This window comes from Oryctolagus cuniculus, chromosome 12 (assembly GCF_964237555.1).
Source record: "Oryctolagus cuniculus chromosome 12, mOryCun1.1, whole genome shotgun sequence".
In the NCBI taxonomy this organism is placed as follows: Eukaryota; Metazoa; Chordata; class Mammalia; order Lagomorpha; family Leporidae; genus Oryctolagus; species Oryctolagus cuniculus.
Window position 1 is genome coordinate 39,760,179 of NC_091443.1, and position 16,542 is coordinate 39,776,720.

At 43.8% G+C, this 16,542-nt stretch overlaps 1 protein-coding gene across 2 annotated transcripts in view; it reads right to left on the reverse strand.

Moving 5' to 3' along the window:
- Window positions 1–8,022, reverse strand: part of BRMS1L (BRMS1 like transcriptional repressor) — a 35,572-nt gene extending 27,550 nt beyond the window's left edge. For both annotated transcript variants that reach the window (XM_002718145.5, XM_017348265.3), the window contains exons 1-2: window positions 7,455–8,022; window positions 3,384–3,474 (exon numbers count right to left, since the gene is read on the reverse strand). In XM_002718145.5, coding sequence (XP_002718191.1) covers window positions 3,384–3,474; window positions 7,455–7,596 — 233 coding nt within the window. In that variant the 5' untranslated portion in view covers window positions 7,597–8,022. The remainder of the gene's footprint in view (window positions 1–3,383; window positions 3,475–7,454) is intronic.
- Between the last annotated feature and the right edge of the window lie 8,520 nt (window positions 8,023–16,542).

The window sequence follows — 16,542 nt, forward strand, 5'->3', positions numbered from 1 at the left end:
TAAATACTTTCTTTTGCCCTCTGTCGTGACAATATTTTGGTTTGATAATAAAAGAGAGAGTTCATGAGAAAACCCAGTGTTTATTTTCAACAACAATCTTGTAAGATAGAACTAATTCTTTTTAACAGGAAGGCATTTACATTGTCATCTTTCATGAAAGATACTTCAAATCCTGGTTTTGTGGCATTTTAAGGATGTCCTAAAAGCTCAAAGCAGATTAACAATTTTAAACTGTTTTGTAAATTATTAGAAGGATGGCACATAGCAGCTTCCAAAAGAAACCACTGCTTACGCTTGTAGAGGTTAGTATAACAAGCAGTAGGCTTTTGAAAACATTATGGTATCTAGTTTTCATATTAAATTGTGTCTTCTCTCAGAAATACACACTAATGCAATTAAGAAAAGCAATATATTGTCTATAATTGATAACTAATTAGCATAAGAGATTTATAGGATGAGTCTTAAGAATCAAAGCAGGTTTAAGTGTTGATGCATAAATATCCATTTTTACTGTAGAAAAAGAGGTAAAATTATCTAACTTAAATGCAAAATAACACATTATCAAGACTGAGTTAAATTTTTTTAAATTCAAGACAAAATCTATAAATATGTGAAGTCAGAAAAGTACATGTTACTTAATCAATATAATTTTTATAATCCTGGAATTCAAGTACAAATCCATCAAAGGCAAGGATCATGAGTCCCTCACAGCAACCAAAATACTATTCACACTGTAGCTGCTCAATTAATATTTGTTGGATGTTGAATATCAAAATGAATGGAAACTGGAATAGTAGAAATCCCTCTATCTTTTGAAGGAGGTGGAAGAACTCACCTTCCACCACTATAGACACTGCAAGTGGTGGGTTTTCTGCCTTATGAAGGGAGTGCTATTGTGCCCTGTGGTGCTAAAACAGGAGAAGCAGGATAATCATTATTATTATTATATTTTCTACCTCTTCTAAAGAGGATTTGAGAAACTTTTCAGAGATATTCAGTAAAATAGAATAAAAATAACAAGGCAATTGGGGAAGACGAAAAGTCTGATCATAAACCTGGTGCAAAGATTAATTTTTAAAACATATTTTTAGAAACCAATCCCTTGAGAAATCATCTTACTAAATAATGATCATCCATTTTTAGTACTTCCAGAGATGAATGGAAGTTGAAGCAGGAGCCAGGACAACAAAAAATCAAGGCAAGAGACAGTCCCAGGATAAACAAGATTAGGCCTAATGACCAACTAGCTATAACGTTTTCCAATACTAGAATTTATAACAACTTTCATTTCTTGGATAATCATAAAATACACTTTGAAAGCCAAGTAGGTTAATCCTAATTAACTGAATAAATTATTTATTCATGCTAAAATAAAGAACTGTACATTTGCCTCCTCTTTTCCAAAATGATCCTGGATGAACTCTACAGTTTGTCCCAACAATGGATTCTCTGGGGAACTACATCATTTTCATTTAAAGTTCCAAATCTTTAGAATAAGAAAAATATACCATGATTTCCAAAGGCAAAATCTGAAACTTTGTATTATTTTGATTGCTTATATAAGGGTACTTCAAAGAGTTCATGGAAAAATGGAATTAAAAGTCTGTTTCTGTGAAAAAAATATTTGACATCATGCAGTTTTTTCATAATATGAAAATTTCCATAAACTTTTTCAAGACTCTTAACCAATTCATAGATTTAAAAAATTTTTGTTGCAATAAACTTATCTTTTTAATTCCACTTTCCATTAATTTGTATTTACGTATTTATTTATTTATTTATATGAGAGGCAGGCAGAGAGCTCCCATCTCTAGTTCCCTTCCCAGATGCCTGCATTGGCCCCAAGCCAGGGCCAAATCTGGGAACTCCATCCAGGTCTCCCACATGGCAGGAGGGATCCAAGTATTGGAGCCATCGCCTGCTGCCCCCCACCCCACCCCCCAGGATGAGTATTAGCAGGAAGCTGGAATTGGGAACACAGCAAGGACTCAAACCCAGGCACTCCAATCCACGATGCAGGAATCCCAACCAGCGGTTTCATTGTGAAGCTGAACGCCCACCCTCCCTGAATTTTTTGAAGTAGCCCTGTATAATTTGTTGCACTAGCCCGGAACATGATCTATACACTCATGTGTAATACAGATAGTAGTTAAAACAAGAAAAGGCATAAACAGAAGTCACATGGTAAAAAAAAAAATCTGTCCCACTTTAGTCTGGAAATTCCAGATACAGCAAACAAGTTTTCGGCTATTATCCTGGCCTCCCTCGGGCTACAGAACAATACACAGCAACATTCTGAAGAGCTCATGAACTGGAGAGGCAGCATCGGAGTACGGCACCTGTACCCTCGGCAGCCTCTCTGTCACGACACCCCTCACGCACAGCTCCGCCCCGTGACCACGCCACCGCGTCCGCAAGTGAAAGCCCTCCTGGAAGATGTCTTTTCCTTTGAATTTACATTTTTCTACATTTTCTCAAATCAGTGGAACTCATGCTTGTGTTACCGGTCTCACAGAAGATTTCTGAACTTACTAAAAGGGGGAACAAAAATAGTATCCAATGGGCACTTACCAAACGCCAGGCAAACAGGGAAGGACTACACACATTGTTCAATCAGTCCTCAGGGTAGAAACTAAGGAAGGGCTTACTATGCCATGCAGTCAGTCAGGAAAGCCTGCATCACAGCCTGGACTCTTTCTGTCCCAACACATTTCCTCCCAAGTAATGTGCCTTAGTGGAAGCAACACTAGTAGCTCCAGAAGGCAACAAGCCTGGCTCACAGATCACTTTTGATAAACTATGGGCAAATCGATTAGCCTCCCTGGGCCTCAACTTTCTCACAGGTAAAATGGAGATGAAGCTGTCTTCCAATCCCGTACAGCTGCAAGCAGCAAACTAAATAATGCACATGAAAACATGTACTGCACATACTATCCCATGTAACATACGAACAAAATCCCTCTGCCAGACAGAATCTTTGGGAAATTTTCTCTTATTTTCAAATTTTAAAAATGTTATCTTTATCCGGTTGTTTAACAAAAGAAAAATGAAGTAAATTAAAATGAAGCGTGCAGCAATCCAAAGAAAATATTTTAATCACCTGCATCCACATGGAAATCACATCACACCACTCCTCACCAAAACAGCCTATCTCAAAATCATGGGTGTAGCTAATGAGACCTTCAGCAGAAAAGCAACAGCTGAAGTCTCTCTCTTTTTCCTTTTTCTCTTTTTTTTTTTTTTCCTGAAGCCTCTTTCACATCAGTCAGTCCCATAAAATACAAAAGGAAAGCAGTGGAGACTGAATGTAATTACACTTATGCTACTGCACGTGTGACAGAGTCGAGATTCAGAGACAACGACCTTGTGAAGTCACTACTTACTGATCTTTGAGATCGGTAAACTGTTTTTCAAGGTTGGACATTTCATCTAAACATTCCATTCTTCTTCTTTCACAGTCTTCATCATCCATTTCTGTGAATAAAAAGGCAAATATCCAAGATAAAGTTAACTTTATGTTTCAAATATTTCTGAACGTGCATTCAAATAGAAAAAACCTAATATCAAGTTTGACATGCAAGGATTATACTAAGGGCTGGCACTGTGGCTAGTAGGCTAAGCCTCTACCTGTGGAACCAGCATCCCATATGGGTACCGGTTCAAGTCCTGGCTGCTTCTCTTCCAATCCAGCTCTATGATATGGCCTGGGAAAGCAGCAGAAGATGCCCCAAATGCTTGGGCCCCTGCACCTGCGTGGGAGACCCAGAAGAAGCTTCTGGCTCCTGGCTTAGGATAGGCCCAGCTCCAGCAGCTGGGGAGTGAACCAGCAGATGGAAGACCTCTCTCTATCTGTCTCCCTATCTGTAACTCTACCTCTCAAAATAAATAAATAAATAATTAAAATATTTTTTAAATATTTATTTATTTATTTGAAAGTCAGAGTTACACAGAGGAGACGCAGAGAGAGAGAATCTTCCATCTGCTGATTCACTCGCCAGTTGGCCACAAAGGCTGGGGCTATGCTGATTTGAAGCCAGGAGCCAGGAGCTTCCTCTTGGTCTCCCATGTGGGTGCAGGGGCCCAAGGACTTGGGTCATCTTCCACTGCTTTCCCAGGCCATAGCAGAGAGCTGGAAAGGACGTGGAGCAGCAGGGACTCGAGCTTCATCCACTATGCCGCAGCGACCCCCACCCCATCTCTTCTGGAATTCTTTCAGAACTGTTCACGTGGCTGATGTGCCAGTCACATAAACATGAAAACCCATCTCACTCTCTGTACCAGAGGCTATCTTGTTCTGCCACTCAAGCTCACACTGTCCCCTCTCCCCAATTATTGGCAGACAGTAAGACACAGATAAATGAGGGCAAAACAAGCCAATGTGCTCAGGAAAGCAACCATGAATTACCAGATCTGTCCTATGTTCCACATCTTCTCTTTTCACACCCTACGTACCCAACACATCAAAATGACTGAAGTGCAAAATGATCTGCATTTTGATCTGCATCAAATAAAGGCCAAACTCTGAGAGTTAAATCGTGTTTGGTTATTTTCATACGGCAGGGAAGTATCTGAATCATTTTAAAATTTTTTTCTAAAACACACTAAGAAATATTTTGGTTCCACTAGCTTATTCCTAGGCTATTTAAAACTTGGTTCATCCAGATGACTCACTCCCCACGTTCTCTGGATAGTAGAGGTTTTTCTGTGGACTTAGGATCTGCTCAGTACCAAGGTTTGAAAAGAATAAAATTCTGGAAGTTTAACGTGCGTAATACATGGTAGAATAGAGATGATTTTACAAGAAGCAAAATTGAAAAACACAGCTATAAGTAATTTCTTCGCACTTAAAAATTTTGACTGGTGGTTCAAATTATTAGTTTTCATGGTCTATCCATGATTTTCTGGGCTGAAGTTAAAAACAAATCAAAAATCACAACAGTCAATACAAAAATTATTGGGGGAGAATATTAACAAATAGAGCTGGGGCCAGCTTTGTGGCGCAGTAGGATAAGCCTCAACTTGCAGTGCAGACATTCCATATGGGCTCCAGTTCGAGTCCCGGCTGCTCCACTTCCCAGTCAGCTCCCTGCTAGTGTGCCTGGGAAAGCACTGGAAGATGGTCCAAGGACTTGGGCCCTAAACTAGCATGGGAGAAGAAGCTCCTGGCTCCTTGCTTCAGATGGGCGCAGCTCTGGCCCTTGCAGCCATTTGAGGAGTAAACCAGCAGATGGAAGACCTTTCTCTCTGCCTCTCCCTCTCTCTGTCTGTAACTCTGCCTCTCAAGTAAAATAAATCTTTAAAAATAGAGAGAGAGAGGGGCTGGCGCTGTGGCGTAGCGAGTTAAGCCACCACGGGCAGTGCTGGCATTCCATATGGGTGCTAGTTTGAGTCCCAGCTGCTCCACTTCTGATCCAGCTCTCTGCTGTGGCCTGGGAAAGCAGTGAAAGATGGCCCAAGTCTTTGGGCCCCTGCACCCGCGTGGGAGACCCGGAAGAAACTCCCGGCTCCTGGCTTCGAATGGGCCCAACTCCAGCCTTTGTGGCCAACTGGGGAGTGAACCAGCGGATCGAAGACCTCTCTCTCTCTTTCTCTGCTTTCCTTCTCTCTCTGTGTAACTCTGACTTTCAAATAAATAAATAAATCTTTAAAAAAATAAAGTAATAAAAAATAGAGAGGTAATTATTTGACATCTCAGCTCTCGTTAAAAAAGCTAAGAATACTTGAAGCTGATGCTTTACAGATCTAGGAAATATATTTACATACAGTCCTGATCCTTCTTTCTCTCTGTTCCCCACTTTGAAATCTCACCTACATCAATGGCCAGGCACATGATCTTCCAATTATTCCTCCCACCCCAGGCAGATTCCAAGGCCACATTCCCATCTGCCAGCTGGGCATTCTTGGTTGAATACACACTCCTACTTAAAAGCAACACAACGGAAATACCTTCTCTTTGATCTTCATCTCACATTTTTACTTCTCTCTGTCCACTGATGCTATCACCATTCTCTTGGTATCTTGGGTTTTCTCTTCGCTTCACTCCTAAACGTGCACTCATCAATCCTGTTTTGTCCTTTCTTTTGAGTTTCTTAGCTCAGCCTTCTCCCATACCAAATGGTTTCCTCACTCTTGAGTAAGCGTAAGCTCTGGCCTTTGCACTTTTTCTTACATTCCTTGCCCTCCAGGAGCACCTGAACGTTACCACAGCAGTACAAATCCTACTCATTCTTCAGGATAACCCCATCTGCTTCAACCTGCCTTTGCTGGCCATCAATTCTGAAAAGATTTCCTCTTCGTCTCGATTCCTACAGCAGTTTAGCTAAGCACTCACTTAGCAACTTAATCAAGCGGTAACTTAAGACAGCTCTTTGATTGAGAGAGATCAGAACTAGTTAGACCTCAGACTGAGCTGTGCCCGGTGCTACACAAAGAAGTCACTCATAAATATTTATTTTGGGATTGGGTGATTTATTAATCGAAATGACACCCTTCCATGGAGATTTGCTTTGAAAGGGACACGTGAAAGGGGGCGTTAGGGCGATGATGGACTGTCAAGCTGTCATCAGCGCTTCCTTTATGCGGTCCAAATCAGGCCAAGACAAAGAAACCAGTCTCATCCCCGTAACGGGGACAGAAGGAAAAGAGTCCAGGTAGTCACAGATTCCCTCTCTTTTTTGAGTAGCCATTCCCGAAAGTTTGCAGAATTTATTGATGGGGTTAATCTGCCCTCTCCTCCCCTCTCTTCCCACCCTCAAGCCCTGCCATCACCACCTCCCCCACCGTTACCCCCAAAAGTGAAACAGCCCAAAGTCGGGAAAAGGGGGAGGGAAGAAAAGATTGGGAGCATTTCAATGCTGCCCCCCAAACCAGCCAATTCATAAACAGATGAAGATCCAAACCACCCCGATGGTGTTCCCTTCTTCTCAGCCTTGAAAACTTCAGGGGCATTCTGCAAACGGGACAGCTCCCGAGTTAGCCCCCTGCAAGGGCACTTGGTGGGAAGCGCAGACTGACAGGGGGTTAACCCGTTCCAAGCCGGCCAGGAGCACCTGGGGTCCACCCTGGACCCCCACAATCCACCCACGTTGAGAAGTAGGAGTTGCAAAGGTAAGGGTAAGGAGAGAGGTCGGTGGGCTGCCTCCCACCCGGGCGAGACCCCAGGGCACCGCCGGGAGGTGTCTAGGGCGGCTCCCACCGGGGCTGCTCGGGGGCCGAGCTCCGGGGCTGGGCAAGCCCAGGCCCGCCCCGCCCCGCTGGCCGGGACCCTCCCTGGAGCAGGCAGCGCTGGGCGACCGGTCGGTCTGGGTGCAGCCCTGGGCCGGGAGCCAGTCTCCGCCCCTTCCCTCTCTCCCCGCCCCGCTCTCCCAGCAGGACGCGGCTGCCCGGCGTGCGGAGCGCGGCCTGTCGCGCGCCCGGCCGGGGACTCAGGGTCCCAGCCTTGCTGGGTCGCGCACCTGAGCTATCGCCATCCTCCGAGACCGACGAGCTCTCGGTGTCCTCGTCCTCGGAGCTGCTCCCCTCGTTCTCGGCGTAGTCCACCTCCATCTCATCGTGATGGTTCGTCTCCTTCTTATCCCCCCGGGAATGCACCGGCATTTTCCAGCCGCGCCGTCGCTTCCCACTCGCGGCGCCCAGCCCGGCCACCGCCGCTTCAGTGAAGGGCGCGCCGAACGCCCGGACCCACCCAGCGGCCGAGCTTGCTCTGAACCCCCTCGGCTCCTCCCCGCCCCCGGCCCGGGCCTCACAACCTAACCCGCAGGCTCAGCCCTGGGAGCTCTGCCATTGGCGGAGGCCGAGCTCCAAGGCGGGGGCGGGGTTTGCCCTGCTGGGGCACGATTGGTTGCTGGTAATTACAGCGCGGCCTTGCGGTGCGTGTCGGGAGTTGTAGTCCTCAGAGCGGAGACCTGCAGGGGCTGCCGACTTCCAAGCTTCGACAGCCCGGATCCCTTCTTCTTTCTGGACTTCAAATCCCACAAGGCACGAACGCTGGCACCCTTGATCGCAATTTATAAACTAACCCGAAACAGATTGTGCGAATTTGGTCTGTATGTGTGCTTTTCCCGCCAAGTGAGTGTCTGACCACCCTGGCTATCCAAGACGTTGCTGGCAGATATGAAAGAGTTTTTTGCCTGTAGGGCTCTTTGCCTGCTCTTTGAGCTGCAGAACAGAGAACCGCCTCTTCTAGGAGTCTTTATTACGACTAAGAAAGCGTTACATTGAATAGTTAACTATGCAAGGTAACTTGCACTTTCTGTGTTGCACAAACATCTTTAAAATTGTTCTTGAAACTTTTGCAATTGATAATACAGAAAGAAATTTTGGCTTGGCATTCTCAATCTAGTATTTTTCCATTTATTTTTTACCAAATGCCGTTGGAAGATGCCACTGGTATTGATTTAACTTCACTTTTCAACGAAAACTACGTATGTGACCCAATGAGATGTTATATATTCTCAAGGATAGGGTACACAGACAAGGAAGACTCAGTTCCACAATCACAACTCAAATTAATTGACCATTTTTATTCTGCATCAAATGTCTTGGTAAGCCTGTTGCATGGGCTACCTTGAATTTAGATATCAGTTCAAGAGTCCTAAGCAGGTGCCATTATTATCTTCATTTTGCAGGGAGGGAAATTTCATTTGCAGACAAAACTTAAAACTATATTTTACCCATTATAAAGAAGGGACTTCTTGTTGACACGACAATTTGCTATGGAAATATATTTCATGCAGCATTTCTTCTTTTTTAAATTTTATTTTATTTGAGAAGGGGACGGAGAGAGAGAAAGGGAGGCGGGTGTGTGACTGCCATTCTGTGGTTCACTCTACAAATGCCCACAACAGCTGGGGCTAGGCTAAGCTGAAGCGATGTGCCACGAACTCAATCCAGCTGTCCTGTGTAGATAGCAGGGACCCAACTTCTTGAGGAGTTACCTGCTGCCTCCCAGGATGAACATTAGCAGAAAGCCGAGTGGAAGCAGAGCTGGGACCAGAACCCAGGCACTCCAGCATGGAATGTAGGCATGCAATACAGCATCTTAGCCACTAGGTCAAATGCCTGCCCCAGCATCTATTTCTCAAAAGCCAGATCCCAACATTTGATAGAGGATGGTAAGAGTATCCAGATGTAACTGCATTCGATTTGTAATTTAGTGACAGGAAACATTTCAAGAGCAATCTACCTGCTCCAAAGTAAATCCAGATCAAGGGACTTGATGAAGCATGGGCTTTCTTCTCCCCTTTTCATGATAGCTCCCAAACTGAATTCCTTACATTTCCAAACACACCAGCTGTTTCTCATTTTGCACATTCTAATCCCTCTGCAACCCTCTTCCTCCTCCTCTTTTTTTCTTAAAGTCACTTTTTAAAAAAGATTTATTTATTAGTTGAAAGGCAGAGTTAGAGAGGCAGAGACAAAGAGAGAGTCTTCCATCTGCTGGTTCACTCCCCAAAAGGCCACAAAGGCCGGAGCTGGGCTGATCTGAAACCAGGATCCAGGAGCTTCTTCCAGGTCTCCCACATGGCTGCAGGGGCCCAAGAACTTGGGCCATCTTCCACTGCTTTCCCAGTCCACAGCAGAGAGCTGGATTGGAAGTGGAACAGCTGGGAGTCGAACTGGCTCCCATATGGGATTCTGGCACTACAGGTGGCAGCTTTACCCACTATGCCACAGCGCTGAACCCCAAAGTCACTTTCTTGACAAGAAACATATCACCCCCAACACTTCCACCATTCAGCGTGGACGTGCGTTGTACTTGTTTGCATCACACTGTGCAGAATTGTGAATTATTTAGCAAACGCACCTCACCTATTGGATTGTGGGTTCCTTGAGTGTGGGGGCTGTCATAGCATGAATATAAATTCAAAGGGGAATAACAGATCAGCAGGAAGAGTTAAGAGACAGAAACTATGTGAGTGTGTGGATTACAGGGGCAGCTGCCTTTTTCTCTACCCAGTATCTGCAAATTCTGGTCTGAGGAACTCAGCCCTTCCAATTTTTAAGAGAAAATGGAATTTTGGATCTCTATGGGAAATATCCAGATTGTAAAACATTATTTCAAGAGAAGTTTTTGTTTCATTTTGTTTTGGTTTCTTAAACTCCAGATTAAACAAAAACAGCTGTGGGTAAAATTCCTGGCCTCTGTTAATCTTTGACATATCAGCAGCTAGCAGAGTGTGTTCTAAAAGTAACAATAGCTTAGATTTCTGGTCATTCTTTATGTAAGCATTATTATGTGCTTTTAAAAAACAAACATTCAATGCCACTTTCCTTTAACTTTATAACATTTACATATTTTATTTGAGAGAGGGAGAGAGAGAAAGTGTGCAAGCTCCCATTCACTGGTTCACTTCCCAAAGAAAGAGGGAGAGCAAGCGAGCAAGCCAGTGAGTGAGTTGCCATTAGCTTCCTCACTCTCTAATGTCCAGTCGCCAGGAGCTCAATCCGGGTCTCCCAGATGGATGACAGAGACCCAACGACTCCCAGGGTCTGCATTAGCAGAGAGAGGGCATCAGAAGCAGAATCAGGCTCAAACCCAGGCACTTGGATGGGATGTGGCATCTCTACCAGGGTATTAACTACTGGCGCCCAAATGCACAGCCAATGATTATGTGCTTTAAATACATCAAACCATTTAATCTTCATAACAACTCTATAAGGGAAATGCCAGTAAGTATTCTATTTTACAGACAAGGAAACTGAGGCACCATGCACTTAGATTCCTTGGCCAAGGTCAGACAGCAAGGAAATAGCAGGTCTCAGCTGTGCATGTGAGTGGTCTGACAGAGCCTGAGCATACCCACTGGCAAAGGGTGCCCCTCCGCTGGGTGCTGTTTCTGCTGTTCAAAGGAAAACAGGAGGATGCTGGAGCGGAGGAGGCATGAGTTCTAGCCCTGGTTCCCCTCGTAACCACCTGAGGAAATCTGGCAAACCACATAGTCTCTGGTGAGTTGTAAAATGAGAAGTTTTGGGGGCTGGCGCTGTGGTGTAGTGGGTTAAGCCGCCAGCTGCGATGCAGCATCCTGTGTGGGCACTCTGCTTCCAGTCCAGCTCCCTGCTAATGCGCCTGGGAAAGCAGCAGAAGATGGCCCAAATGCTTAAGCCCCAGCACCTGCTTGGGACACTAGAAGAAGCTCCTGGTTCCTGACTTAGCAGCCATATAGAGAGTGAACCAGCAGATAGAGGAAGTCTCTCTGACTTTCCCTCTCTCTCTGTAACTCTGCCTTTCAAAGAAATAGATCTTTAAAAAAAGAAATGAGAAGTTTGCACTATGTTGTCTTTAAGTTGTCTTCTAACTCTAAAATTGCTGTCACCATTAAATGTATATTTACAACAGACAGAATGATAGGAGATCATGAAATCAAAGTGGAAAGATAGTATCTGCCTAAGGGAAAAGTTTCTCCTTCCTCCCAAACAGATTTTAGAAAAGATGCATAGAGGGGCCAGTGTTGTGGCGCAGTGGCTTGCAACCCCAACATACCATTTGGGAGTGCAGGTTTAAGTCCCAGCTGCTCTGCTTCTGATCCAGCTTCCTACCAATGTGCCTGGGAAGGCAGCAGATGATGACCCAAGTGCTTGGATCCCTGCCACACACGTGGGAAACCTGGGTGGAGTTCTTGACTCCTGGCTTTGGTCTGGCCATTGTAGCCATGTGGGGAGTGAACCAGTAGATCTCTCACTCGCTCTCCTATTCTGTCACTCTGCCTTTCAAATATGTGTATATTTGAAAGTTACAGAGAGAGGCCGCCTTCCAGGGTCCACACCAGCAGGAAACTCGAGTCAGGAGCTAGAGCAGGCCATAGAAAACAGATACTCCAATGTGCGGTGCAGGCATCTTACTGAGCCAAGTGCCTGTCCCAAATGCAGCATTTGGCACTTTACATAGGTGAGGTCAATTTTAAGTTGTCCTTTTTATTGCTCCATTCAGATCTGCACATTTATGGTGAGCCCTCTGGAACTCATTAGTCATCGGCAAAATGTCCTGTGTATTTGTCTCTGTTTTCTGACCCTTCAATTTTCTTGTTCTAAAGGAAACGTGGCTTTCTCTTAGGACCCTGATTCCTTCATGCCCCTGAGCCTTGTCATGGAGTAGTTCTGCTCCTTGTCTTCCTTGTTTCTCCCCCACGTCCTCCCCCAGGCCCCCCGGCTTGTCACCAGGGGATCCCGCATGGCATCCCTACTGTGACTGTCATCTACATACCCCCTCATAAGGTGAAGGTTTTAGCCCTCAGCTCAGTGCCTATCACAATTCTTGGTCTTTTTTGTTTTTCTTTTTTAAGATTTATTTATTTATTTGAAAGTCAGAGTTACAGAGAGAGGGAGAAATCTTTCATCTCTTGGTTCACTCCCCAGATGGCCACAATGGCCAGGGCTGGGCCAGACCAAAGCCAGGAGCTTCAACCAGATCACCCACATGGGTGGCAGGGGCCCAAACATTTGGAACATCTTCCACAGCCTTTCCTAGGCCATTAGCAGAGAGCTGGATTGGAAGAGGAGCAGCCAGGACTTGAGCCAGCGCCAATATGGGATGCTGGCATTGAAGACAATAGCTTTACTGGCTGTGCCACAATGCCAACTCCAATTCTTGGTCATTTTAAAAGGGTCCCGAAGCACTCCATTTGCTACTGGGTTTGCTCTGTTACAAAGTAGGCATAAAATAATTTTGGCATTTTCCTTTTAGCTTTTCTCCTGTATCTTCTTTAGGGTATACTCCTTCCTAATCCAGTTTACTGAAAAACCACCGAAAAATGGAAACAAAGATATTCAGAATATTATATATTTAACATGGTAGCTACCTCTAATGTCAAATCTTAGCATTTTACCACATCTGTGTCAGACTCCCTCAATCCCAATATTCTCCTTTCCTTTCCAAAGAGGTGACATTGGTGCTTTTGATTACCATACATGAGCACACACTCATTAGCATAAGTAGGGATTCACAAACAGAATATAGCATTGTTTAGTGTATTTGAAGGGCTCAATTTTTTAAATGGTCTCAAGTACCAGAATCATGCTACAATTTAACTTTTCCTTAGTAATTTTTTGAGAGTCACCCGTTGTTATGCAAGTACCTCTAATCTAGTTTTTACCTTTCCTAATATATTCCATGACTAAGTTAATTTCAGTGAATGGATATTACAGCTTCCCATTCACTTGTTAGTGGACATGCTGGTTGCTTCCAAATCTTTTGCTATTAGAAACAGTCACTTCCATCAACACTGTTGTAAATATCTTTCTAGGCATATGTTAGGTCAGTGGTCTCCACAGTGGGGAATGGTTGCAGGAACTGCAACCTGGGATCAGGAAGGAAATACTGAAACGTTTATTGATAAAATTTCCAATGTCAGGGTGAGTGTTGTGGCACAATGGGTTAAATCCCTGCTTCATATGTCGGTCCCAGCTCCTCCACTTCCAATCCAGCCTCTTGCCAATGCACACCCTGAGAAGCAGCAAGTGATGGTTAAAGCGCTTGGGTCTCTGCCAGCCATATAGGAGACCCAGATGGAGTTCTGGCTTTGGCCCGGCCCAGCCCTGGCTGTTGTGGGCATTTGGAGAGCAAACCAGCACATGGAAAACAGATTCTCTCTCTCTCTCTCTCTCTCTCTCTCTCTCTCTCTTTCTCCTCTCCATTCTCTGCCTTTCAAATAAATAAGTACATCTTTTTAAAAAATGTTATTTCATCTTTGTTTGGAATAAAAGAGATACAGGGAAGCAGCTAGAACTGTGTGCTCTGATTTACTCTCATTCTATTCCTGCGCTTGTTTTGATCAGCAGATCCTGCCTCTGAAGAGGAACAAACAATTGCAAGCTCTACCACAAGGAGGAGCTGAGGCATCAGCTGCAGGTTCCACATCCTTGCCAGTACCGATTCACCCAGGTTGGATGCTGGTAGTTGGGAAAACAAAGGCAGGAGAACAGAGGCAGCTGCCAATAGTTCATGGAAAACATTTCAGTCATGCAAACTAAAAGAACTTTAGGAACCTACACTGACAACTAGATGAGACCAATTTATAATTACACCAGTTGTAGAAACTGTGATTTCAATTAACAATGGAATGACCTAAAAGTACTTGAAATAGCCTGTTCACTAGCATAGGGCCTATCCTTCTATTATTTCTTCACTCGTGTTGGCAGAAATTAGTCTTGAGATTAAACTAGAAATGTTTTCACATTTCTGTCCGCATATTTATGTTATTATTATTCCATTACCTCATGTCTCAAGTTATCTTGAACTCTTCTGTAATCAACATCTCAGTTTTTTAAGTAGAGACATTTTCCTTTTCTCTGCTTTTTCTCAAGGGTGAATACTTTCTATGGAGTTTTTCCTAAATCTGTTTTGGTCATCTGCAGAGTTTTGTGAAGTGCAGTGTGCAGAGTGGACAGAGTGTCCACCCCCTTTCTGAGGTAATAGCTCCCCGACATTCCTTTCCAGTCCCACGAGCGCTGTGTTCAGCCGTCATGGTTCAGAGGGCCAGCGAGAGTACTGTGTTTGCCTGCTTTAGAATGGATGTGTGAGCCAACCCGTGTCAGGCCCTACACGAGTTTCAGGAGATTAACTGGTCAACAAAATACACATAGCCTAGGGCCCTGTGACACAGCAAGGTTAAGTCACCCCCTTGTGACACCAGGATTCCATATCAGAGTACCACGCTGGCTGACTTTTAGCACAATGGCCACAATTATCGAAAAAACTCTTAAAATACTCCTTTCAAATACCTATATAAATAAATTACTCTGGAGTTTTACTTGAACCAAAAGAACACACTGCTTCCTATGAATCTAGCTATCTTTTATTATGTCAAACATTGAGGAAATTTGCAAAAACAGTAGGATAACACTCTTCTCACTAAATATTTTTATTTTGAAAAATTAGATGTATTTTTCACAAATACGCTGATATCTACATTTTCCAAAAAAAAAAAGCATGAATGTTATCATGCAATGGCTTATTACGTTATTTTAAGTGATTTAAAAATTCTCAGGTTTAGGGGCCAGCACTGTGGCATAGCAGGTAAAACTGCTGTCTGCAGTGCTGGCAACCCAAATTGGTGCTGGTTCAAGTCCCAGCTGCTCCACTTCTGATCGAGCTCCCTGCTAATATGCCTGGGAAAGCAGTGGAAAATAGTCCAAGTCCTCGGGCCCCTGCACCCATGTGGGACCTAGAAGAAGTTCCAGGCTCCTGGCTTTGGATCAGCCCAGCTCCAGCCCTTGAGGCCATTTGGGGAGTGAACCAGCAGATGGAAAATCTCTCTCTGCCTCTGCTTCTGCATCTCTGTAACTCTGCCTTTCAAATAAAATAAATAAATCTTACCAAAAAATTCTCAGGTTTAATTTTGTAATAGAAATTATTTTTTCAGAACAGCTTTAGATTTATAGAAAAAAATGGAGCCAATAGAACAGAGTTCCCATGTACCCTACCTACACCCAGTTTCCCTTGCATGTAAATAGTATGGTACATTTGTTCTAACTAATGAATCAATAACAATACATTGCTATTCATTAAATTCCATAGTTCATAGAATTTGCTTAGATTTACCTAACGTTCTTTTTCTTTCTTTCTTTTATTTTTGGAGAAATAAAATCTCTTTTATTGATGTTAATTTTGAAAGTGTTAATGATGTAACAGATGCACAAATAGAAAAAGTGCTCATGGATGAGTTGATTATAAATCCATGAAAACCTCATTTCACACAAAATTTCAGAATTGCAGTACTATTGAAGTTTGAAGTCCTTTATTTTAGATCTAACAATTTTTAACATTTCCCCCTATTCACTTCCCATGTCCTTTATCTACTCCAGGATCCCATATTACATTCAGTCACTGTTTCTCTTCAGACTTCTCTTAGCTTTGACAGTTTCTGACTTCCCTTGGTTTTACTGACCTTGACATTTTTAAAATTGAGAGAGAGAGCAAGGGAGTTACCATGTACTAGTTCATTCCCACTAGTCAACTGGGATTTGTCCAATGTTTTTCACATTAGTCTGGGATCCTACCTTTAGGGGAGGGAGACCACAGAGGGGAAATGCCATTTTTGTGACATTGTACCAAGGGTACACAGTGTCAATATGACTTATCACCGTTGTTACTGACCTTGGTTACCTGGCTGAGGTAGTGTTTGTCAAATCTCCACAGAACAATCCCTCTGCTTCCTCCTCGTCCATACTGGACTCTTGGAAAGAAAATTCCTATATAAAGGACACATGTAAGAAGTTGGAATGCTTTTTCTGTCTCCTTGAGGATAGGGTATCCTTGTACATTTTTTGAAAATTTTTTACATAGGAGATTTATTTCTTCTTTATTTATTTATTCGTTCATTCAGTCATTTATCAGCATGTTCTCATGGATATTTCTCATATGCTTTGGGTTATTATTTTTTTTTTTTTGACAGGCAGAGTGGACAGTGAGAGAGAGAGAGAGAGAGAGACAGAGAGAAAGGTCTTCCTTTTTGCCGTTGGTTCACCCTCCAATGGCCGCCGCGGCCGGCGCGCAGCGGCCGGCGCATCGCACTGATCCGAAGCCAGGAGCCAGGTGCTTCCTCC